The 27912-nt window shown below is 36.5% G+C and overlaps 1 protein-coding gene across 2 annotated transcripts in view; it reads right to left on the reverse strand.

Annotated features, from left to right (window-relative positions):
- LCB1 (long-chain base1) overlaps nt 1-27912 on the reverse strand; it is a 123094-nt gene that overhangs the window by 36482 nt on the left and 58700 nt on the right. For both annotated transcript variants that reach the window (XM_089800564.1, XM_089800565.1), the window contains exon 4: nt 23786-23877. In XM_089800564.1, coding sequence (XP_089656690.1) covers nt 23786-23877 — 92 coding nt within the window. The remainder of the gene's footprint in view (nt 1-23785; nt 23878-27912) is intronic.

The raw sequence follows: 27912 nt of genomic DNA on the forward strand, positions 1-27912 counted from the left end.
GAGGAGGTGTAGAGAGTTTGCACAAATAAGAAAGAAATCAGTTCAAACAAACAATATGCTTAAGAAATACAATAATAGCTCATGCATGTTCTGGTTATGTAAAAGTTGTCGAGTCGAGTGGTGGAGATCGGGTTTGTAGACCCAACTTGAAATCCTTGGCCAAGGTAGAATTTAGGCGAATGTGTCGAAAATGTGATCTTTGTTGATTGTCCAAACGGTTCAGTTATTTTGGAAAATAACTGTTGGGACTTCAACCCACCCGGTTGCTCTGATGGTTCAACATACGAACATCCCAAACTTGATCCGGAGGTAGGGCGGGCCATTCTATTAAATTAGAATATGTGGGGATAAGTAATGGTCCGCGATTGAGAAGTTAAGCCTATGTCAATGCTTCTCCTCTCACAAATGCCAAGGCTTGGACAAGCAGCTAAAGAGATTCTTCTATTTATAATGTATGTTTCTATCAGTTTTCTTTAATCTCTGAATGAATAGATAGATTTACTTTTATGTTAATAAGTATTTTGTTTCAAATGATCTGAATAGTCATTATTTTATTTTAGTTGAATATTTAGAATTGATTAAATTGTTAGCAGAACATATATATCTCTTTTGTATTTTCGGATAAATAGTTGAATATGTAAGATAGGTTGAAAAGAGCTTTCTTTCAGTTATAATTGGTTGATAGAAATCAATGCCATGTGAAATGAAATTTGTTATGTAATTATTAACATGATTTGATTTTGGTTGAAAAACTCGTATGTTACAACTCAGTTGTACAAGGTGAAAAATGTAGTAGATGCCTTGCATTTTATTTCAGTTCTTCTTTATATCAAATGGATATAAAGATAGATTTTTTGAGTGGCGCAATTCTTAATATGAAGATGACAAAAATAAAAAATAAAAAATGAGCATCTAACACTATTCCTGATGATCATTTTGTTTTCTTTTACCCCAACACCTATTTTACCCTTTGTAAGAACCCCTGCTGGCTCTACTATGAGGAATACTGAATTTGCTTCAATTAATAGATGTTTGAAATTTTGTCAAAAACTTAGCATGTAGGCTTGGACACATAATTGATCTTACAATTCAAACACTCCCTTCAGTTCTGAATATATGCCTTAAAGATATACATATGGATTTATTTTTTAAATGACAGTGCTTGAATTTTAAAGATCCCATTTCAGTCTATGTTCAACAAGATTAAAGCACTGTATATTTGCATACAAGTGATTACAACTCCAAACACTAATATATATGCAACACTGTGAATTTTGATTGATTAGGAACCTGGCAACCAACTTGCAGCCCACTTGGATGCTCCAATGTGAGTCGCAGCTGTCACAACTGAAGCCTCATTACTCAAAATCCTGCTTGGAAATGGAATGCTGCCACTACAATATAAAATATGCCCTTTGCTCCATGCATGCAGGCCCAAAGACTGATTACCTGCTGCTAAAGTATTATGGTATTGCCCCCAGGTTTAGATGCTGCAATTTAGATAATAAGCACTGCTAACTATGAGTAGATTGCAGCACACAAATTTCAAACTTTAATGAAAGGCATTGACTGGTAAACTCTCTGCAGATTCCAAACTTTTGTTTGCACAAAAAAGATTTGAAACCCTTCACAGTTGAAATGCAGATGATGACTCAGAATAAGCCACCTCTGACTGCAAATCTCAGTACTTCTTTGAGCACCTCAAATGCACAATAATCTTTAAAGAGGTACCATTCCTCAAAGTGCAGAAACCCTGGTTGCTTGACACCAGTTTCAAGGATGGTTCACACACCAAAGCAAATGTCAAATACTCATTGTTCATGCTGATCGATTTCCAGTCTTTAGCTTTTATAATTCTCCGCCATACAAATCGATCATGTAGCTTCAGAGTTACTTTTCACATAACTTAAAAGCATTAGCTTCTTTTGCTCATGTTGACTTAGTAAAGTATTAAATAAACATTCTGATGAATGAACCAACAACTGCATAGACCATGAGTCCAGACTCCAGATGCCCTGCCATATATAGCAACTTCTCAAAATTAACTTACTATATATAGTAAGTCCCCAAATAACTGCTCAGTTCGTTGGTTCCAAATCTCAACACTACCACAACCTAGTCAGGCATCCTGCTAAAGATAGAAATCCTGACTTTCCAGAAATAGACACTTACTATAAATAGTAAGCGTGTTAAATTGAACTAAAAGCATAGCAATTCTGAACATCACCAAGTCCAGGAATGGGAATTGATTTCTGGTCCATCCAGCGGAGACCCTCTATCCAACACTATTAGACTATGGGAGTCAGTAAATAGGCTAATCCCCTCAAACTCTGATGCTCATAAAAATGGGGGCATTACACCCTTATATAATTGTTTTTTCTCAAGGTAAAGTCACCTAGTTCCCAAGGCTCCCATACATATTAAGGACATTCCCTACAATCTCCAAGACACAGAGTATAGCAGGGAGCATCTGTCTTAAAAAGATGTTAACTCCCACATACAATAAAGACACAATGAGAAATCAAGCTTCCTATCTATACCATGAGCTTACAAGCAAAGAAAGAAATCTTTAGACCATTTTCCCTCTCCATATATATGTGTGTGTGTGTGTGTGTGTGTGTGTGTGTGTGTGTGTGAATGATAGGGAAGCAGACATTATCTATCATATGAAGTCTATAAATAGTAATAGAAACTCCTAGATTATGTTTCTCCTCCAGTTTCAAACAGAAGAACTTCAATAATCTTTTGACTGTGCCTATATACCATTTGAATTCTATGGAAATCCCTTATCTGCTTTTACAGAAATACTCCAAAACCTTCCCTAAGAAATGAGTAATGGATGTCATAAGATATTTTGCTCTCACAAATCAACCTCTAAGCGCTAAATCCAGACAGTCGTCTATTCATCTATTGTTGATTGGCCAAAAGGCAGCTTTAATGCAATTTGTTCTATAAATTCGAGTTGAAGTTAAAAAAAACCTGCATCATCTTCAAAAATGCAGGTCTCTGGTAACCAAGAATTCTAAAATTAGAAACCAATGATTTCAACACCTTTTACAGCTTCAAATATTTGCTAAAAAAATTGACGTGCTGGTAGCGAAATTCTCCAGATGACCAACTTGATACAATGCATCCTTAGCATTTTTTTCTTTCATTCAAATTAGTCAATGAGTTTGCATGCACTCTGACATCTTCAAAGGCCATTTCCTTTTATGGGACCTTTGCATGCAAGCCCTTGAATCAGTACACCAAGCTTCATCAGTGTTGTGTACTACCCACAAGCAATAATGCATAATAATAAAGAGCACAGAAAACTAAGGAACTTAATCACATAGTCATTGTTTCTTGCCATAGCCCCAATAATCTTCACTATTTTCCATCAAGTGATCCCTAGAATCTTACAACCTGCTGATGTCCGTAGCCAGAAAAAGCTTCTCCACACAAATGTTATATTGATTCAACGACTGACGCATATCTAATAATATTTATTGTATACCTAAACATTTACTTGGTAATAGATCTACAGATCCAACTACTAACTGAGGCATATATGGCAAAAATTTCTTATACAAGTGAATGACCTTGAAAGCTGATTTTATTAGCTTCGTTTGCCAAGCTAAAGTGATCAATTGCTGCTCACTGACTAGTATTTTAGGTAAGTGTGTCCCATTATAGAATGCCACTATCAAACAAAACATTAAGTTGGAATTTAGAGCTTGAAATTCAACTATCAACTAGACCATATGAGCTGATTTTGTTCATTCCATTTTCTAAGCTAATGTGATTTATTTGTGTTGAGTGGATATTTTGCAACTGACAGTTTTGGGTAAAAATTCAGTCGCAAAATAAGATGACCAGCCACAACATGTGAGACAGAGTCTCTCCTACCTTAAAGGGAAGGCTCCCCATTCTCACTGTTCCTTGGATCAACTCAAGGTAAGCAAAAAATTGAGAGATTTATAAAGAGGGTGTTACTATTATCCTTTCTACTTAACTTTCAAGAAAGGATCCACTTATTCATAAGGCGAATAATGGGCAAGGTGAATCTCTAATTACACTTCTATCACGAGCTGGAAACAGTGATACCGATAAATTTTAACGAACTCAAAGGCTAGCCAAAACGTACCAATTTGGCTCTAAGTCTTGTTGTACTTCTATGTGGTAAAATCTTTACAATTAGGGTACAAAGACTCCTAAAAGTAACAACAATCTAACTATTTTGCAAATTAAGACGAACACCCAAGCTACAGACAAAGCTAATAGCTATGGATTTTCACAATTGTTCCTGGTCAAATCTCGGGATTCAATTGTTTATTAACTCTTTTCTATCAATCACAAGATACAATATCAATGACAAAATATATGAATCAAAGGTAACTTGAATGAATTATAGACAAAGCTTACAATTCACACAAATAACAATCTCACTTAATCAAAGTTAAGTCTCAAATGCTCCTTTTTATTCACTTTCTCTCAAAATAGTGATACACAAACAAAGTTCTGCTCGCACAATTTCTCCAGAGCTCTCTTGCATAAAAATAATGATGCTTTTACAATGAGGGTGGCACTCCTTTATATAGGCAAAGAAGTTGAGAAAAAGGGGGAGGAAAAAGTGGGAGCAACTTAACCAACTTTGACCAAGTTTAACTACAGAAACTAAAGGGTTACATGCAACTCACATTACATCTTTTACATACACATGTAACTCGCATTACATGTAATTACACTTTTTCATATAATACATCTTCTCCAACTACAAACATGAAAGAAGAAGAAAGAAGACGGAAGAGAAGAGAACAATTCTGAAAGGCCTTGTACTTGATGATGCAATCCTAAATGATAACAGGATTGGGAGTTCTTGTACCTTGTACTGTTGCATTTACGTTGATAACCATAGTGTTGCGTCTTTTGACAACCTCTAGCTCTCTTTGATGAATTGTCCATTATCATGTGGAAACTTGATGTGATCCATCTTTTCTCGCTCAAGTTGTGAATTCTCCTTTGTAGATCAGCACAAATTGGAGTCTTTGACACTTTCAAAACCTTCTTGACGATGTTCGGATGTACACTCGAAACAACTTTCCATCAACACCTTTAACTCCTTTCTTCTTCTTTTTTTTTGAAGTAAAGTGTTTGGCGCATGGGAATGCGTGTAAATGGAGATTTCCGATTTTCAAAAAGTGACTTGGGCTTTCAAGATGTCACTGCACGGAAAATGGATTACATGTAAATGCTACATGTAACGGAAGGTGGAGGGTGAAATGAGATGCAAGTGTGAGTGAATGATACGCTTTACATGCATATGCGGATGAAGGCTAAGATGAAAAGCATGGAAAGATACGAAAACATGTATTTGCTCATGGAGATGTGAATGCATATGGAAAGGAGAAAATGACATCTTTTTTATTTTTCAAAAAATGACTTTTAGTCAAAATTGGACCTTTTAGATGCAATTACACGTAAGACATTTCATATAATTGTGTCGTGCGAATGAAAGCGAAAAATGAGATGGATGAAAACGGAAGTGGAAAATGAGATTACATGCATGTGTGAATGGCGAATGAGGTGAAAAACATGTAATTACATTTGTTGGATGAGATGTGAGATGTAATGACATGGAAATGGAATGTGAAAAATAATAACGCTTTCGCATGTAATGAAGGAAAAATAAGTTTTTGGGAAAAAAAAAACTTGCAACTTCTCCAAATGGAGAAAAACCGGCAACCAAACACACAAAACCAAAACAAAAGAAAAACATACCTTTGAAAACAACTCAAAACATGCCAAGATGGAATCCACTCCAAAGATGAAATTCAAATTTGGAACTTGGGGAAGAACCAAAAACATCAAAACGAAGGAGAAATTCATATTTAAAGGAAAAATGCATATTCTAAGGCAAAGATTCTTACAAATGGCATCCATGTAACGATTTCATGCATAAAATCAGCAAAGATAAGCATGAATTAAAATGCATGAAAGAAGAGGTCCACTTACATGAAGATTAGGTGCCAAAAATAAAGGAGAAAGAGTCAAAATAGCAAGTTTTATAGACTTAAGACAAATTCTCCTTTAAATCCGGATTTTCAAACAATCTTTTGACTTTTTCCACACTTGCATGTAATGGACATTCAATGGTCGGATTTGACATGAAAGTGCCAAATAAATGGTCTCCAATGACAATATCATGCATTTAAAACTCAAAAACAATCCCTTTTGATCAAATGTATGGGTTGAAAATGTAATTTTTTGTTTTTTGAACAAAAACATGACTTTTTTATGATGTGAATATCAGGATTTAACTGTGTGATTTTTGAGTCAAACTCGATGACCCATGTTTCATGAGTAGTGATTCAACATGAATCCATCTCTCATGAGAATAAATGGAACACTTAGCACTCATTGGATCTAGGTGATGCTCACAGGGGTGAAGCACCGGGACTTCCCGGGAGGTCACCCATCCCAGTACTACTCCAGCCTGAGCGCGCTTAACTACGGAGTTTCTTCCACAGTTAAACCCAAAGCTTGCAACCCCATTTGCAAAACCTTCACCAAGTGTTGTGCCTTATGAACCATTCATTAGAAAGCCTGATGAGCTTAAGGGGCTTTCTAATGAATGGTTCATAAGGCACAACACTTGGTGAAGGTTTTGCAAATGGGGTTGCAAGCTTTGGGTTTAACTGTGGAAGAAACTCCGTAGTTAAGCGCGCTCAGGCTGGAGTAGTACTGGGATGGGTGACCTCCCGGGAAGTCCCGGTGCTTCACCCCTGTGAGCATCACCTAGATCCAATGAGTGCTAAGTGTTCCATTTATTCTCATGAGAGATGGATTCATGTTGAATCACTACTCATGAAACATGGGTCATCGAGTTTGACTCAAAAATCACACAGTTAAATCCTGATATTCACATCACAATTTGACTAGCTGTGGAAATCATCTCCTACTTATCAAATGACTTTTTTATTCAAAAATCTGGGCCGTTTTTGCAAAAACGTGGCCAAAAACTGCATGTTTTTGAGTCATTTTTGACTTGTGAATGCAAAAACGACTTCTCCAAATGGATATACATGGATCAAAATGCAAAAAAGTTGCTTTAAAACACATAAAAGTGGATTAAAACCCCAATTTTTCAGGCATTCTAAGCAAAAACGTATTTCTCCAAGCAAAAACAATTTGGTGTTTTAACACCAAAATAATGATCACAATGTAATGGAATCAGCAAATAAGGTCAAAACAATTCGATTCCAAATAAAAACATGTTCCAAATTTGAAGATTTATGAAGGTTTTTGCAAAATTGTGCCCTAGCTTGGGAGTTTTGAACACATTTTTTGTTGTAATAAACTGATTTTTGATAAGGGCAAAATGATCACCTCTCCAAAACATTTTGAATGCAACTGATTTCATCCAAATCCATGGAGAAAATTAAAAGTTATGATCAAAATAAGAGGTTTTTGGAGCAAGAATATGTTTTCTTCACATAATAGGACATTTTTATGTTCATTACATATTTTAAAACATGTAATAAGACAAAATCGGACCTTACGGAGTCCAATGCATGTTTTAAAATATGTCTTTGATCATAACATATTTTGAAGCCCATGACATATTTTAAAATGTGCAAGTCTCCAAAATCTCACTTTTTGGAGTCAATTACATATTTTATAAACATATCTCACCTTTTCTATGCACAAGCATAAAAACTTAACTTTTCATGTCATTGCATCAAAAAGGTCCACTTTTACAAGCATTTGATGTAATGGCATGAAAAAGGTCTTCAAAATGAGTTTTTATATGCATTAGCATGAAAAGTTTCCACTTTTCATAGTTTTTTACATGCATATGCACATAAAATGTCCACTTTTAGGCTTTTAAGTTATGCATTTCACTTATTTTTATAAAAATGTCAACAATATGGGTCAAAAATAACATTTATGCATCATATTAATCAATATAATACATAAACATTATATTAAAGTGACATTTATATAAGTATTTGATTTAAAAATCAAAAATTTAAAAAGTAACTATATAGTTCTATAATCACTTTAAGTGAAAAATTAAAAAGTAACTCAACTTAAAATTATAACATAAAGTGCACTATAGTCACTTTAAGTTATAAATTTAAATGAAAAGTAACTTCAAAACATAACAAAAAGTGAGTAAAATGTTATATTTTCAAAAAGTGAATGTCAAAATGAAAATATAACATCATTTTTTTAATTCGTGTTGTTGCACCTAAAATGTCCACTTTTGAGACACTAAAATAACCATATCTCTTGACTGACAACTCCAATTGACCTCTACGTTAGATCAAATCGAAGGGGAAAACGAAAAGCATGACATGAGCAAAACCAAAAGACTAAAAACAAATAAACACAAACTCAAAAGCAAAAAACGGACTTTCAAGGCTTCAAAAATCAAGCAAAGGCTCGACAAAAAGTAAAACAAAAAAGACTTGACGAAAGCCTTCAATAAAAAGATTCATTGTATCAATTGGTACCGATTGGTTGATCAATACTAACCAATTAAATAATGAAATAAACTCAAAGAAATGCGAAACTAATTTGAAAAAGTTTTGTACTATTACCTACATTTTGTGGTGACAAAATGCAGGACAACAATTTGCTACTCATTGATTAAACTTTTCTGTAGCATGTGAATTTAAGGAGTACTAATATCAAGCACAGTGTTCTTTAAAAAATTCAGCAAGCCATAAACATTTACTTGGAAACACTTCTAGATGGAGCATTTTTATTATATCAAAAGACTTGACATGATTGATGAGCTGACAAGTGACTCACTAGAAAATTCCAGCATAACTTACAATTTTCTGCTAACTTAAGAATAATGATGTCCTAAACAGATTCAAGATGCAATATGAATAATAGATGATAACCCAAATAGATATTTGCTCAAACTCCTTAAATAATATGTCCAGAAACACATCCACATGTGAATGAAAATAAGAACACCAAATAAAACCCGAATTCTCTCCAATTAATCTACCTTTTTCAAAATGATATCAAAGACTCAAGCATATGTGTTGGTAAACAAAATTGTTCTTTTGATTTTAACTCTTCAATGCCTTAATATATGAACAATATCTGATTACAACAGTTGGAAAGTTGCTTCTAAGAAGACTAACTTTCCTCTAAATTGTTAGTTACAGCTCCCTGTGATGAAATTTGCAATGAATTTTGTTTATTACTAAATCTAAACAGGGTATGTTCTTAACCAGAGAACAAGAGAGGAAAAACTAAGTCAAACCTATACAGAATTTAACTTAGGCAAGAAGTAACGTTTTGAGGATTAGTCAAATCTAACGAACTCACACATCTTATGAATTCATAATGAAGTTAACTGATATATCTAAGACTAATTGCTGAAAAAGGAAGGCTATTGTACAAGAATATCTAAAGAATCTCTTTGAGTTTTAAATGACAATTCCTATCACATTCAACTTGTTGTATTAAAGCAGGGGAAATAAAACTCTGTTTATTCCTTGCTTTAATTCCACATAAAGAGAAACAACAAACTAAAAACAACTTTTCAAATGGAACAAAAAATGATTGATACAAAAATACCATTCAATTGACTTTGCAACATCAAGTCTTTCATACCAAAAATTTGTTGATCTTTCATTAATCTTTCACTATTATACATATAGGATTCCAAGATGACCGTTACAAAGGAAGCTTAATCAGTTCATCTCCTCAAAACTGAGATATGGCAAAGAGCCAGATTGTCTATTACAAAGATTACAAAATAGAAATGGAAAGGGCGAAATATGAATCACTTCGCTTTCTTCCCTTTCTCTGCTTTTTCCCTATAGGCTTTAGCAGCAACAATGATCGAAATCAGCTCTTCATGTTTATGTACATGCACATTTGTGTATCTCAAGAGCCACTTGGAGTGTTCCCAAGCCAGCTCTTTGACAACACCCAATCGATCTTGTAGTTCCTCTGTGGCTATATGCACGCATCCACCAAGCTTTTGAAGCTCGGAAACTCTTGCTGACTAGAAGTCATCGCTATCACCTCATCTATGTAATTGGTAAAGTTTGCTTGCATGACAATTACCCCAATTATCGCTTTGCCTTGTCCACTAGACTGTGAATTCATATGCAAGCTTCTCATCAGTTCATAATCCCTATCTTGCTCCTTCTTTGCTTTAGCTTCAGTTTCTTTTAATCCTTCTTCTGCTGCCATAATCATTTCGGATTTGAATAGCATACTCTGTAACCACTCAACTATGGGCTCATCTCCCTTAGGCAACATCTTTGCTTCAACGGCCTCCTTTGTTATCATTTGGATGATCATTTTCAATAGAGATACACAATCATCACTCTTAGCTTTCTCTGCAGCTAAGGTGGCCCTATTTGATGTTATATTATCCTTCTTTGTTTCCAATCTTAAAATGGCATTACCAATCTAATCTATAACAGAGAGTCCTTCCACCTTGACCTTCTGAATCCACTCTTTGCCGATTTGTCCAAAATGTTTATCTTCTTAAAGCTAGGAAATAAGTGCCTGGACATCTGCAGCAGTGGGATCCTTAGTAATGAACACCCCGAAAATACTTGCCAAAGGGGTGGCTAACTATCTTATGAAACTATTTAGTTCCTGAATTTCCGCTTTCATTCGGACCTTTAACAACTTGAGGCTTTCCAGTTGTCCTTCAATCACTTCATTAGTAGACTTCCATAAGCCGACTTTAGTGTCATGCCTGGCCTCCCCGAGATCTACAAAATGCATAGTGAAATCGTTAGTAGTCATACCCTCGACTCTTCCTTCCTTGTCGGGCTTGGCTATCTCCATTGTTAAATGCCCTATTTTCGGATCCTGCCCAAGTATAAACAAGATCTTCTGCTTCTTCACCTTAGTTAATGCAGATCCAGAACGAACAGCAAGGGATACGGTGTCCTTAGCAGGAGTACCTTCATCTTTCCTCTTTCTCTTTCTCTCCAGAGTGTCCTCCAACCAAGAATCAGTGCCTATCACCTTGGAGGCCGTTCCAAGTGAATCTATGCTAAACATCTTCCTCTTGACCGGAGTGATTGCCTTTGCAGTCGAAGAGAAAGGATTCTTTTGAGCTTGTGAGACAAGCTTAGAGGGCTCCTAACCTTTCTCAGTCTCTGCAGTCTTCTTAGCTACTTCATCTGATTCAATAGATTTGTTGTCGCTACTTCCTCCATCTCCTAAGTCCACGACCTACACATGAGGACTGCTTGGGAGCAAGAGTGCAGGGCTTGTAGAAGGAACTGTGGTAGCAGCATTATCTTTCGGCTCTTCTCCCCTCTTCTCAGCTTCTGATTGAACACCAACCACTGGAGGGGAGTCATCTTGACAAATCTTGGTCAAAGGAATGTTCTTGTTCGGGGGTTGGTCGCCTCCACCGGTCGGTTGAGCTGGTCCTTGAGTGATAGCTAGTGTTACACCTGGTGTACCACTTTGGGAGGAAGGAGTTATAGTTGCTAGAGAAGCTTGAGTCAATGTGCCCTTGCTTCGGCTTCTTTTTGTTGTCCATTCCACCCACTTCCTGGTCCTTTTAACAATTCGAGACACCATAATGTCTAGCTCTTCTGCAGCATCTTCATATGGTTCAGAGTTGATAGGAAGGCCTCTTAACTTCGTCAGATATGTATTACCATACATATTTTGTCTGTCGTCTTCTATTCCTTCAACATCAATATCAATTTGATCCAATTTCACTTGGCCTACTATCAACCTGGCAAATGCACAATCTCGACTCTCAAATTCATCTTTGCAGTCTGCCTAGTAGTCTTCGGCCGTGGTGATGTGCTTAATCACACTCCCAATCTGCAACACTTCCCTTGCATACCCATTCGAGTCATACATAGGCCTTAAGACCTCCTACATTTCCATACTGTATTTCATCTCGAAGGCCTTCAGCATGTTCTTTGCATCAGAACAGGACTCACAGCTGAAAGCTCCAACCTTCATAGGGAATTCATATCCCTTCGTCTTCAAGCTCCCGCTCAGCACGTTCACTTGGATCACTTGCCTCACTATCTCGATCAGCACAATCATGTCACTAGGATATCTCGACAACTTCAAGGGGAATCCATCGAAGGCTACAAGATGCAAATACGAGAAAAATGAGAACAGGATAAATTAGCTTTCGAACTGACTAATAGTCGCCATTGCCCCTGGACTAAATCTCCTCTCCCTGCATCCTCGGAGCTCCCTGCAAATTCTCATTGCAAATGCATCATTAACTCTTATATATTCTACATAACTATTTTCCAGTTGCAAACATGGGTAGCACTCATAAGGTTTTACATCATCGAAAAAAAATTCTACTCTCGGGAGACTCGGCCATAACTGTAGAGAAGCTAACATGTAAATCAGAAAAGAGAACATGCAGAAAGTGTTGTAGAATTTCGCGGCACTGAGAGCATTGGATAAGTTCTCGCTTACCTCGTGAGCCCAATCAATGTATTGTGTATCTGAGCAGATAACTTGTACCAAAAAGAAATATTGCTCTATGAAATTTAAAGCTTCTACCTCACCTTTCAGCCTATGCAAGAGAACCAAGATGTCTACAATCTCGGGCTTGAGATTAGTGCCAAAAAGAGTCTTAGGGACCTTACTCTTGGAACTCCTTGGCTTTTGAAACCATGACTGCATAATCTCCTTTCTCCAGACCATCTTCTTCGCGGAAAACTCAGAGACAACTCCACCAATTGTCAAATCTTAAAACTCTTCACGCTCTGGGATTCGGAGGCAATTTACCACAGTTTGCCTATCAATGGAGATCAAGACTATGTCATCTGGTAATACAATTTCTCTGGTGTCAGGGTTATAACGATTTATACATTCGTATATTAACTCCGGAGCTTGAACCGCAACTGGAAAACCTGCTGCTTCAACTAACCCAAACCCTCAAAGCTTCTCAATTATAGGATGAATTGGCTCCGATCTCACTCTCTTCTGAAAATCTTGCATATCATAGAAACGGAGAGAACTGTCCGTGAAATTTTGCAGTGTGGACTTGATTCCATTTAGTCCGTCAAAACCCGCAAATCTAGTTGCCATTCTGTCCGAGAATGAATTGAATTTCGAAATCTAGAAGAACAGAATAGCAAAAGCACAAGTGCAGACTATTTGATAAAGTTGTGTGAATTAACAGAATAACAGTTCAAGGAAAGCGGTAGTTTGTATAACTGTTTATCTTTCCATCTATATACGAGTTTCAATTCACCCGTTGATCTTCAGGATTCACGCCACACAAATGAATTAAAGGATAAATCCGTTGAGACAGTAAATGTGGGGTTTTTAATAGATAACTCAATGTCTTTTCATTGTTCCGTTGGTCCAATGGTAACTTTCCATCCTTTCACACTTACTTTACCGTTTCCCATTAAGATTCAGGAACTTATGAACAAAATACTCCGTAAGGAAAATATCCGCCAAATCAAATCTCGCTTAATAGATATTCCCCGCAATGGTTGGATTGTTTCCTTTATCATCTTAAGATATTTTGCATGCGAAATGTGGGTTTGATTCACTTATAAACTTGATTTTCTTTTAAATGCATAAAATCGTCATGGGTTGAAAACTTGCCAAGGAGAAGGCGATTTTCATTTCTCCGCCCAAGCCTTCTTTTAACTTTAACCTTTTGACTTATTGTTTCCTTGAGTTCGGAGATATCCATAAAAAGTGTGAATCTTAGTTAGGGATCCACCTCTAGTTTCATTTCCTTCATAATTGCTTTATGTGGAAAACAAACTTCATGGGTAGAAAACCTACCGAGGAGAAGTCAATTTTCAATTTTCCGCCTAGGATGATTTTGAGAGTCGTGACAAATCTTTAATACCTTCTGAGGCAGATAACCATAAAAGGAGCAAGAATGCATCATAAGATACTTTATCATCTCTTTTTATGACTCATATGCATCATTTGGTGCTCTTCGCGGGAAATCACCTTCATGGGTTGAAAACCCACCGAGAAGGCGATGTCCAAATTTTCGCCAACTGCTTCTTTTCATGGAGAGTATGATAGGCCACAAGCGACGCAACCTTTGCGAATGATCTTTGCATGTTACAAGAATCTCCATCGGATTAGGTACTAGACTACTCGCGAAAACTCACGACACGAAGGAAGGCCACCAGGCTATGAAATGTGGAGAAGGGGGAGATGAAAAATCCGATGAAGACTCCCTTCACCTAAGAGGACTTAGACTTAGACTCAGACTCGGACATACATAGGACCTAACTAGGACACAAAACTTTTCACCTTGCAAAAATGGTTATGGGCTGAAAATTGGGCAACAGCTAGCTCTGACTGGGGACTTGGGTAGATTATACCGGAGCGAGGAATCCAAAATCTCTAGCTTCGCAAAAATAAAAGGGGGCACACAACAAAACCTAAAGCAAGGAAAACAAGGGAAAAACAAATAGGAAAACTGAAAGAACAGGAACTAAACCTAACTAATGTATAGCACAGGGGTTACCTACTTTCAATTTGAAATTTGATAAAGCTTGAGATCCTGACCATTGTAGGTCAAAGGTAGCACTTCACCACCTTGATATGCCAATTTAAACGAATTATTCTCGAACACCTGATGAACAATGAATGGGCCTTTCCACAAGGTATCGAATTTCTAGTGCATACCTCTTCGCTTATCCCATAGTAACACACTGTCACCTACCATGAATTTCCGTGGTCTCGCCTTTTTATCAAACAAGTTCTTCACGTGCATTTGGTGTTGTGTTATATGATCTACAATTTCTTCTCTTTCTTCTTCGAGTTTGCTCAAGTAGAGAATCCTCTTTTCTAAACCATCCCTATAGATATCATCTTCAATTACTGTTCTCAGTCTGTATGTAGCTAGTTCTAGGGGTAATGGAAGATTGGCCTTGATCCCATAGACCAATTCGAAAGGAGACATACCAATAGCCCTTTTAGGTGTCACCCTATCCGCCCACAATGCCTCATGAATTTTCCTGTGCCAAGTCTTCTGATATTCAGATACCAGTTTCTTAACAATATTCATCAAATTTTTGTTACTGTACTCTGCTTGACCATTTCCTTGCGGGAAATAATCAGACGAATGACTGACTATGATTCCATGATCGAAGCAAAAAATTGGTGATCTCTATTGAAGAGAAATACGCTGCATTATCCATTACCAATCTGATGGGGACACCGAATCTAACTAATATGTTTTCTTTAATGAATTCAAATACTACTTCAGAAGTAGTCTTCTTGGTTGCCTTTGCTTCTACCCACTTAATGAAATAATCAGTTGCAGGTATCACATATTGGTGACCAGCACTGGATGGTGGGTTGATAGGTCCAACGAAATCGAGACCCCATTGTTGAAAAGGCCCTTTAATGATGACAAGCCTGAGAGGCAAAGCAGCTAACTATGGACTTCCGACAAACATCTTACATTTCTCACATTTTGCCACCCAGGAATAGGCATCTTTAAACATTACCGGCTAGTAGTAACATTGTCTTAATATCTTGAAAGCCGTGACTGAGGATGAGAAATGTCCCCCACAGGCTTCATCATGAAATGTTCTCAATAGTTTTTCTTGCTATTGTTTGTCCACACACCTGAGAAAAGTACCATCTATATCCTTTTTAAACAATTTGTTATCCCAAATTACATATTTAGCTGCTTTCAGTTTAAGATCTCTTCTTTGTCTTGTTGTTAAGCCTTCTAGACATTCTCTGTAGCTCAATAAGTAAGCAATATTCTCGAACCAAGAATCTTGCATGCCTACTGCTAATACTAGTTGCTTTGCTCCTAATTCTTTTGTTTCTTCAACAATTCTATATTCTACAATTGCTTTGCACAAAGCATTGCCTCTCACTTAGTGGGCTTAATTTCGATATCATACTCTTGTGTTTTTGCTATCCACGTTCCTCTGGCATTACACCCTATATCCCGTTGTGTTAACACACTTTTTATTGCTACATCTGGAACATAAACCATAGAGTGCGAGTGCAAGATGCAGAATTGAAATTTTTTAAGTGCTTTAACTCCTGCAAAGGCATGTTTCTCAATTTGTGAGTATTTCAACTCATGATTCTTCAGAGGTATGCTCATGAAAGCTATTGGGGCTTGTATCCCTTCATCATTATCTTGCATAAGTATTGCTGATAAAGTGTGTTCAGAGGCATAACAGTAAATGATGAAGTCTCGTTTATAATCCGGGTGACATGATACTGGGGCATTAGCAATGGCAGCCTTAATGTTCTAGAAAGCCTGTTTCTCGGCTTCATTCCATTTAAAACTTGAATTCCCTTTCATCATGTCTACAATAAATTTAGTGGTTTCTGCAAAATCTGGAACAAATCTTCTGAGGAAATTTACTTGTCTGAAGGACGACTTAACTCCTAATTTGTTTACTAGCAAGCTTAACCTTCGGATGGCCTCTACCCTCTCTGGGTCAATTCTGATACCGTCCTGAGAAACTATATGACCTAGAAGTTTCCCTTTTGTAACACAGAAGATGGACTTTTTGGGATTGAGCGAGATTCCATGTTCTCGACATCTTTGTAAGACTTTCTTCAAATCTTCTATGTGATTTTTCCTTTTCTTCAAAAACACAATGAGGTCATCCAAGTATATGACTATAATCCAATCCTTACGATCTGCAAATGTATTGCTCATGCATCTTTGAAATGTAGCACCAGCATTAATGAGTCCAAAAGGCATTTTGTGGTATGCGAATGTACCCCATGGAGTAGTGAAGGATGTTTTGTGTTGATCCTTTTCCTCTACTTCTATTTGATTGTACTTAGAGAAATTGTCGAGCATGGACATCATTTCAGCCCCCGCTACTATTTGCAAAAGATGATCCATATTAGGAAGGACAAAATTGTCTTTCAAAGATGCTTGATTCAAATTCCGAAAATCAACACAGATTCTTATTTCTCCATTCTTCTTCCTTACTTGAACTATATTAGCTACACAGTTGCAATGATGAATAGGATAGATAATCCTTGCTTTCAACATCTTATCTACTTTCCAAAAAATGGCATCAGCTACCTTAGGGTTATAATTCCTTTGTTTCTGTCAAAAAGTAACCACAGGCTTTAGGGGAATTTGATGTTTCACTTTCCCATCCCTGTAGCTTTTCAAGTCTTCATAACTCCAAGCGAATACATCTTGGTATTGTATGAAAAGCTGTCTAGTAGCTTCTTTTTCCTCCGGTGAACAACACTTACCAATATTGATCATTTTAGGATTATGGACATCATCAATATTCACTCCTTCATACTCACCAGTAGTAGGCCCCTTTTTCACCCCCTCTTTTGCCTTATGTAGGCGTCATGTCTATTAAACTATTTTTCCAAAGACACAAAGTATGGGGGAATGATATTACCTCGTAATTGGACTTCACCTATTTGATTTTCTTTTGGCTCGTGATTAGAATCTTCATTATTGCCTTCATTAGACTAATGTTTCGAAGTAGCCTTGTCGTTTTCTAAGAATAGCTACAAGCTCTTGTCATCCTCAAAAACTTGCCAAGATTCTATATTATCTGGAACAAAGGTTCAATACACAATCTCGATTTGGTATTTCTTGTCTTTGAATTCTGGATGGGGTAACAACGGAGAAGCAGAAACTGCTAAGCAATCAGCTTTGGTGTTCATTTCCCTCGATGTTGCTTCAATAGCGAAAGCATCTAGGCTTTCTATTTCGTCCCAAACTCTGTTTCTATAGTTTTTCAACTTGTGATTCTTTACAGAGTATTGCCCTTTAATTTGTCTTACAATGAGTTCTGCATCACCTTGGGCCTTCAAGATCTTTATTCCTTACTCCTTCGCTGCCATTATCCCTAGTAGTAAGGCCTCATACTCTGCAGTATTATTTGTATTTCCAAACTCCAATTTGAAGACCATGGGTTCGGGTTCTCCCTCACGAGGTATTAACACCACACCTGCGCCAGATCTCGAAGAAGAACAGCTTCCATCAAATTCCAATGTCCATATGTCAGTTAAATCTTCTTTCTCATTGGGAATTCCCTTTCTTAGATTTTCATTTCCTTGTTCATCTAGAGCTTCTTCAGTAAACAACATGTAATTACCAAACTCTAGCTACTAGTAGAGGATCTAAGCTTTAGGATCATCTAATTGCAAGACAGTAAATTTTGCCTTTTCTTCAAGTTCCAATCTAATTTCTTGTTCCCTATGGGTATGACTGCTTGGGACCAGTCTAACTTTATTTCTCCTCCTAAATCTCGTCAAAAACTCCTACTTAGAAGAAGCCCATAACTTCTACATAACTATTTTCCAGTTGCAAACATTGGTAGAACTCATGAGGTTTTACATCATCAAGAAAATTTTCTACTCTCGGGAGACCCGGCCATAACTGTAGAGAAGCTAACATGTAAATTAGAGAAGAGGACATGTAGAAAGTCTTGTAGAATTTCGCAGCACTGAGAGCATTGGATAAGTTCTCGCTTACCTCATGAGCCCAATCAATGTATTGTGTATCTGAGCAGATAACTTGTACCAAAAAGAAATATTGCTCTATGAAAGTTAAAGCTTCTACCTCACCTTTCAACCTGTGCAAGAGAACCAGGATGTCTACAATCTCGGGCTTAAGATTAGTGCCAAAAAGAGTCTTAAGTACCTTACTCTTGGCGCTCCTTGGCTTTTGAAACCATGACTGAATAATCTCCTTTCTCCAGACCATCTTCTTTGTGGAAAACTCAGAGACGGCTCTACCAATTGTCAAATCCAAAAACTCTTCCCGCTCTAGAATTCAAAGGCAATTTACCACAATTTGCCTATCAATGGAGATCAAGACTGTGTCATCTGGTAATACAATTTCTCTGGTGTCAGGGTTATAACGGTTTATACATTTGTATATTAACTCTGGAGCTTGAACCACAACTGGAAAACCCGCTACTTCAACTAACCCACACCCTCAGAGCTTCTCAGTTATAGGATGAATTGGCTCCGACCTCACTCTCTTCTGAAAATCTTGCATATCATAGAAACGAAGAGAAGTGTCCATGAAATTCTGCAGTGTGAACTTGATTCCATTTAGTCCATCAAAACCCGCAAATCTAGTTGCCATTCTGTCCGAGAATGAATTGAATATCGAAATCTAGAAGAAGAATAGAATAGCGAAAGCACAAGTATAGGCTATTTGAAAAAGTTGTGTGAATTAACAGAATAACAGTTCAAGGAGAGCAGTAGTTTGTATAACTGTTTATGTTTCCATCTATATAGGAGTTTCAATTCACCTGTTGATTTTAGGATTCACACCACACGAATGAATTAAAGGATAAATATGTTGAGAAAGTAAATGCAGGGTTTTTAACAGAGAACTCAGTGTCTTTTCACTGTTTCGTTGGTCCAACGGTAACTTTCCATCCTTCTACACTTACTTTACCATTTCCCATTAAGATTAGGGAACTTATGAACAGAGTACTCCGTAAGGAAATATCCGCCAAATCAAATCCCGCTCAATAGATCTTTCCCGCAATGGTTGGATTGTTTCCTTTATCATCTTAAGATATTTTGCATGCAAAATGTGGGTTCGATTCGCTTATAAACTTGATTTTCTTTTAAATGCGGAAAGTCATCTTAATGGGTTGAAAACCCGCCGAGAAGAAGACCATTTTCATTTCTCCGCCCAAGCCTTCTTTAAACTTTAACCTTTAGACTTATTGTTTCCTTGAGTTCGGAGATATCCATAAAAAGTGTGAATCTTAGTTAGGGATCCACCTCTAGTTTCGTTTCCTTCAGAATTGCTTTATGCGGAAGATAGACTTCATGGGTAGAAAACACGCCGAGGAGAAGCCAATTTTCAAGTTTTTGCCTAGGGTAATTTTGAGAGCCGTGATGGATCTTTAATACCTTTTGAGGCAGATAATCATAAAAAGAGCAAGAATGCATCATAAGATACTTTATCATCTTCTTTTTATGACTCATTTGCATCATTTGGTGCTCTTCGCGAGAAATCACCTTCATGGGTTGAAAACCCACCGAGGAGAAGGTGATGTCCGAATTTCCGCCAGCTTCTTCTTTTCATGGAGAGTATGATAGGCCGCAAGCGAGGCAACCTTTGCGAATGATCTTTGCATGTTACGGGAATCTCCATCAGATTAGGTACTAGATGATGCAAAGTCTGCAGCTAAAGACCTCCTTAAGCCTTCCAAGGCCTTTCCACAACCAGGTCTTAACACCAACACTCAAATTTGGCAACTTTCCCTTCACCCGGGTACACCCTACTCAAAGGGGTTATGAAGCAAGTATATAAGACACTTCACTTCTCAAGCAAATTACTTTGGAGACAATCTACAAATACCCTAAATACTCAGATTCCACAACTTGTTTGGACCCCTCAAGTCTCAAACCCTCCTTTGAAGCAATTAGGCCTATTAGGCCAATTAGCCCTCCATTCTCTGTTTTTGGGCTTTAACTCTTAAATCTTCCACACACCCAAGGAAACTAATCACCTTTCCAGACACCCATTTGGCTGTTTTGTCTGTTCCTAAAAGGATTGGCAGAGTTCTTAGTCCTGCACCCCCAAATCCCCAATTGCACTCCTATGCCTAGTTGGCCAAACTAAGCTAGGGCATCATGAAAAATTGAACAAGGTGGGTTCCCAAGACCCCAAATCCTCTAGGCTAACTCAAACAACCCCAAACTACTCAAAAACAGCCCTTGGTGCAAAAAAACAACTCAGTTTTTACAATTGTCTCCATTTTGCTACTTTTCCTAGTCAAGATTGCTCTCCAACTTGACCTAGGGCCGGTCTGAAAGTGTCTCGACCCTTCTCCAAGCCCCTTGAAACTCTGGAATCATGTAGTCCAGACTCCTAACTTGCATTCCCTCGAGTTTTAGAATTTTCCACCGTGGGTTTTGCAAGTTAGGACGCCATTAATGCAAGCTGCTGTTACAAAACAGTATTCTGGACCAGTCCCAGAAAAACTTAAATAACTTTTGACTCCCTGCTTCAAATGAATTCAAACAAAACCCAAAAGATAGCTAAAACAACCCTCTACTCAAAAAGGTACATTTGCATTTATGAACAATCCGTACCAGGCCGTACAGTCTTCTGTCACACCAGTTTTTCCAGAAATTTAAGGGTTTTATTGCTTTATTTCAACTTCAAGCCTTACACACCGATCCTTCTTGCTCTATGGATCACATTACATCGTTTTTTAATTCACACCATGACTGTTGGTTCTCCAATGGACCGTTGGAAACCAAAAGACACACCATTTTTCAAATGTTATTAAAATATAACAATATAATTTGTCACTGTAGGCGTACTTAGGCCTAAAACTTATTCTTGAGGATATATATGACCCCCCAGACCTCTAAAACAACTCTGACCAATCACCTAGACACACCAAACATGACCACAATCACATAAACATGCCATCAATCTACTAGGACCCTATGGTTGCTTTGATTCACTAGATTTATAAAGACACCTTAATGATCAAGCACCTTACAAAATGGGTCATTACAATGCAAATGAGGACTAGACCTACCAAGCAATTTTGCATGCCAAGGAGTCATAGGTGCCCTGCACCACTAGACTACCTGCGAAAACTCATGACACGAAGGAAGGTCACCTGGCTATGAAATATGAAGGGGGAGATGAAAAATCCGATGAAGACTCCCTTCACCTAAGAGGACTTAGACTTAGACTCGGACATACCTAGGACCTAACTAGGACACAAACCTTTTTACCTTGCAAAAATGGTTATGGGCTGAAATTTGGGCAACAATATGAAAACGCAGTACAAATCAAAAGCACTAAACCAGCAACTCTCAACAATCCAGAAGCAAGTATTGCATTATACAGCAGCAATATAATAACCAGCAACTTCTAGCTAACTTCTAAAACATTATTGTATTATACAACAGCAATACAATAACCAGCTAACCACAATCCAATCTTATGCACAAATTTTATAGTCAGATTGGAAAAGGAAGAGAAGAAACTTTATGCACAAACGAGACGCCTGAAATGATATCTCCACGGAAAATGGGTTTGCGTCCATTGCTTGCCTGTATGATGGGCTATGTCTTCACACTAGCTGAAAGCTAAAGCTTTCGGAATGACTCTTACAAGAGAGAACTGAAAATCAGAATAATAAATCAAGCATACCAAAAGGAAGGGACCTCTTCTCATTTTATTCTCTCAACGGCAACCCTTCAACTTCCTTTCTAAGTTTTTCGTCTTATTTCTCCTCGTCCTCTTGTGACCACTTGGAATATTAATTTGACCTTTAATAATAAATTTTCAACTGACATAGTCAAACTTAATATTGTAAATATGTCCCTTCTTAATATTTCTAATGTCCCCAAAAAGAGGGGACATTACTGCGTCTTTGCAGGTGCCATATGTAAGCACTTACCTCACTATACTATTAAATCACATTGGTTAATGGTCATCGTGAAAAGAATTAATATTATGAGCCCCACATTAAACTCATATAATCCAAGACCTCTGCCTGAAGCAAACATCTTCAAGAGGATAATTTTTGTTCAGTTGCTCCTTCAACTGCAGAATTCATAGTGATGTTGGGTTAAACAGCATCTATGGCCAAACTGAGTTTTATTCAAGACCCAAAAAAATATTTTACAAGCATCCACTTTTGTCCTGCACAAAATATATTATAGTGATAGCGCCTCCTTCCGATATTGCTTGATCATTCTTTAAGTTTTCAATTATTGACCTTTATCTCACTGGGTGTTTAAAAAAAAGCTTCTCGATGCAATGCATGCTCCTTTAAACTATGTTTTCTCCCCATCTAATGATATTATATAACTCAAAATTCAGGATGCCTACTGTGACAGAACCTCTTTTCTATCTGCTCTTAACAATTTCTCTTTTGTCTGAGACAGTATTCCAAGTCTTCTCACCACTAGTATTTTTCACATCAGATTTGCAATGTATTTATTTGTACCAATTTCAGTTGGCCAGGCATTATTGAGTCTTAGTTATCCCTGACGCCAGGTTAGATTCCCTCAAACTTAATAGTCACACATCTCTCCTCTTATCCTCACAACATACCGTAATGTTGCATAAAATCACAGGCTTGCTACTGGTAGCTTTTATACCATATTAAGAGCTAGGGTAGATTACAGACACAACTGTCATAGCATGTCAGATAATAAACACAAGATCTATAACATGTATCAATAACTACAACGTAATTTCATCGCCTCTCAAAGTGATGAAACATAAAACAGTCATAATAGAACATGTACATACTATTACATAATTTTTAGTAATGTGACTGAGATGCATGATTACCCAAAATGAGTTCCCACGTGCGTAATCGACAAGTTCAAGTTTGGCACCTACAATAAATTTCTGTGCTTAGCAGATTATGACATGTCGCAAGTTTATAGATCTTCTAATATTTGAGAAAATCCCAGTACTTGACACAAACATACATTGGAAAGTTGCCTTACCAACAATGCAAACTGCTGCTTGTTTAACTTTCCCATAAAGACATTACAGACAAGCTTGAGGTTTGCATTTTATTGTAGAAATCAACACTTGTAACAAAATATTTATTGTGCATTGCACAAAAGACAAAATGATTATTATTTCTAGTAGTGTACCCATTCATAGATACTCATACAACACAAGATACTCATAAACTAGAACATGATAAACTACCCACTAACTTTAAAAAGATTTAGGAAAATATTATATAATAAAAAATTAATTGTAGTATTGATCAAAAAAAACTAATCATAGTAAGGCCGCAAACATATATCACTGAATATTATTTAAGATAAAACGACATACAATATTGATTACCTTTCCAAAACAGGAGGTTCATATTCCATCTCCTTTGTAATAGGCGGATGAAGAGGCTCTGGGACCCATTCCTCACACAGCTGATCAATTTCCTAAAATAGAAACTTCAAATTGTTTAGTCTAGGCTTGAGAAAACAAATACAAAATTTTCATAAATTTCACTACCTTGAAGAGCTTCCAATCTCATTAGTTACTTCATCCAATAACAATATTCAGCTGAACAATGGAAATACCACTGCCTCAGAATTAACCACTACAGTTCCTCTACTTCTTAGGAGAGGATTTTGTTATTGATGTTTGCAAGTGACCAAATATAGCTAATGAAATTATATAAAGAATATAAAAACAAAGACAGTTCTCAATGCATAATAGACATGGTTACCAGGAGACCCGTCTCCCCCCTAAAAGTCGCGTCTCGGTCTCGAGGACTTTTCACGTCTTTGGAGACCTCAAAAAAGGTTGGAGACTTCATGACAAAGTCTCCTGAAGTCTCCCCGTCTCCTACTCCAAAAAGTGAAGTCTCCCCGAAGTCTCTTGGTAAAATATAAATGTAAAATATAATATTAAAAAAAATTATATATTTTAGCCCTCATTTTAATGTTTTTAATACAAAAATTGAGACCACGGACAATTTAAATGATTAAATCATTTAAAATATTTTATTTAATAAATTAATAACTTTAAAAACATTAGAAACACTTTTTAAAAAAAAAATTTATTAAACAATTCAAATGATTAAATCATTTAAAATATTTTTGGAGAGTGATGATTTCTTGGAGAGCATGATAGCTGAAGACCTTCAGATGGATGATCACAACCTTGTGGAGTAGATGATAGTACCATCGACATACTAATACTAGATATATTTCTGTTTTTTGTTTTTTGTACAAAGTGTTCATTTTTGTTTGCATATTGGCAATTCAGCATCAAACTATACTTTTTTGAATTTAAAATTTGAATATGTAATGATAATCTCAGCGATTATCAATTTGATATGATGGTGATCATATGCAATATTCGAAAAACAAATATGTCTATGAGATACAATATTGTGATCATGTGAGTTTTGAAATCTTTGACTTTATGAGTCTATTTTAATTTTTAATGTGACATTACAATTATTATTTACTTTAGTCTTACAGTATTACTATTTTCAAATTTTGTATTTAATTTTAGTGTAACTCTTTAAACTATTAAAAAATAAATAAAAAATGAAAATTGCCGTCTCCAAGTACCCCCGTCTCCTATTTGAAAAATTGTCGTACTGGTACCAGTACCAGTACCGGAGACCTCGAAGTCTCCCCATCTCCCGGTGACCTTGATAATAGATACCGCTATGAGCAACGTAATTCATAGTTCAAGCTCAATGCAAAACATATAGAATAAATCAAGAAATGACAACTAATAAGAGACAATGCACATGCTTGCTACCTCAAAATCAAAATTGAGAAAATCCAAAAGACAACTGGAATCGCAGCTAGTTTTGGAAAGATCACTCAGGCCTTTGAAAAACAGACAACAATAATGGTTGAGCTACAACAATATGATCCAAGCATTATGCCATGAACGCTATCATTGATGATTCACGAAAATTCCCACCTAGGGTTTGAATTGCACTTGAAAATGCAATTTTCTTAGACTCTATAATTTTCCCCACTAAAAGGTTGTCAATTCCCAATGTTTAACATACAGTATGCATTTAAATCGGATTACTGATTCGTACTGACAGTTAACATACTTAGGACTTGATTCCTTTCTTCTCTCCTAAGCATGAACTCTAAGGAGGATGGTGAATTACTTGTCATAGGGCAATTCGACAATTTACATGCAGGCTCCCTCAAGGGATTGGGAATGCCTGTTCATACCATCTCAGAACTTTTCCCTCAAGGCATTGGAAATACATGTCCTTACCCATATTGGAATTTAACCATCTTGTGAGGAAGTACTCCACTTCTCTCTAACAACACCAACATGCCCACTTAAGCGGCTATAACAAGTGATAATGGAATAGCTAGGGTATAATAATATTTCTTCTATTATTATCTGCTGCTTATATTCTCTTATTAATTAAATGTCTTACTCTCCCTTATTAATTATTGCTCCTTATGGATAAAAAGATAGCAATGTGTAATATTCTTCTTCCTAACAAATGACAGACCAGTCCATTATACATTATTTCAGTTTATAAAGCTTCTGTTTGCCTTATAGCAGTTTGATCTGCTGCTTATACTCAGATATCTATCTCTTATTCTTATTAATTGAATGTCTTATTTTCTCTTCTTAAATATTGCTCCTTATGGATTAAAAGAAGAGATGTGTTGCAACCCTTGACTCCACATAACCGATTGGTTTGCACTTTTAAAAATTATTAGTTATCAGCTGTTAACATAATTACTTCTCTCAGATACAGATTGGTCTTTGACTCTAATCGCACCCTTCAGTAGTTAATGATTAAGTATGCTTAATGATTAGTAATCCACCTTTGCTTGACCATTGTTAGTAATTACTCAAGTCGTATTAGAGTAATATTGTTGTAGTTCTTGTTTAATGGTCACTTAATGTACTTCAGTTAGTTTACTTAGTTTCTATTTCTGCATTCAGTTTACAGTTGTTTCATTTTGAAACATCATCTTTCCAATTCCTTTAAATGGAGCTTTCATCTCCATTGTAAATACAACAGTCAATTACCATTCAATTATATCAGAGCGGGATTAAAAAAAAAATCAAAAATTATAGGCAAATCCAAAATGGTTTTCTAAGAAATCTTTTAGAAATTTTTAACTAGATTTTTTGGAAAAAATAAATAAAAATCATACATTTAAATTCTCTACAAGAATCGTGCCTTATTCTGAGTCTTCCTGCAGATTTTTTTCAAGATATCTACCACTCTGCAAGTCATGTTACTAGTCCAACGCGCAACTTTTGTGTTTTCACATTTTGAGGATTTTGGAAGCATTGCGCAGAAGGTTTGAGATTGCTTGTGGGTTTGTTTAAGGATCTAAGAGCCATTATTCTCAGAATCTAACATTTTTATGGTCGTGTTTCTTCTTCTCACTTCTGCATTTTACATTCGTATTTTTTCTTCTCAGATAAGCAATTTGTTCTCCATTGCTGGCACAATTTGCATATGTGTTTTTTTCACCACTCTTCTACGTGTCAAGAGTTTCTTAGTGCGCAAACTGTTTTTTAAGGACGAAAATAACTGGCAGCTAGGGTTTTCGCCCAAGTCATTAAGTATGCTTGGTTAGAAGCCAGTGGCAAATGCAGATGCGCATGGAAATGCACACAGAGCATGAAATCTCCCTGTGAATGTGCTTGGATGTATAGAGATGTGCATCCAAGTACATCCATAGGGAGATTTCATCATCCTTGTCCTCTTCCAAGTGCATCTGGATGCACCCAAATGCCCAATTTTTAAAAAAAAGTCAGAAAATTTTTGAAGATTAAAACTTTTCGCTTAAAGCATGTGCTTAAATGAGATTTTTATTATTATTATTTCCACTTAACCCTAAAACAACCCTAAAAAAGGCATTCATTATTTTTGTTGGAGTAATTAAATATTTACTAATTACACTTTACTTAAGCTTACTTAGGATAATGCACTACATAGTAGTTTGTCATTGAGACACCTCGGAGTTTGCACCTTAATTATGCACATGGTGTTGGAGGATTCCACTCTAGGTGATGATAGTTGTTATCTCAATCCACCTTTAATGCACATATCACATTATTATCCTCATCATTGCACATAATTCATTGCATAATGGAGGATGATCCAACTTGGGTGGACATGTGATCCACCTTGTGTAGGTGATAGGTTATCTTCTCCTTATAATCGTCTCTTATCACCTTGCATATATAAGGAGGCATATTATGTCCAATAATCCATCTAATCCATTGATGTTCATTATCAATAATATCATTCTTGCATCTTAATGCAATTGTCTTACCAATCCCTTGTGGAAGTTATCTTGATCTTTTATTTGATCCTAGGGATGTTGTAGAGTCACCTAAAACTCTAATAGTTTTAGCATATCATTTAGTTTGTTGTTTTGCTCTCTTCTCATCTGGTTTCCATTTAAGCATTTGAAAGGGTAAGTGATTATTTTCATCGAGGATCATTTGTG

The sequence above is a fragment of the Cupressus sempervirens genome, chromosome 9 (assembly GCF_028749045.1).
Source record: "Cupressus sempervirens isolate cs-2001-9-10 chromosome 9, ASM2874904v1, whole genome shotgun sequence".
Taxonomy (NCBI): domain Eukaryota; kingdom Viridiplantae; phylum Streptophyta; class Pinopsida; order Cupressales; family Cupressaceae; genus Cupressus; species Cupressus sempervirens.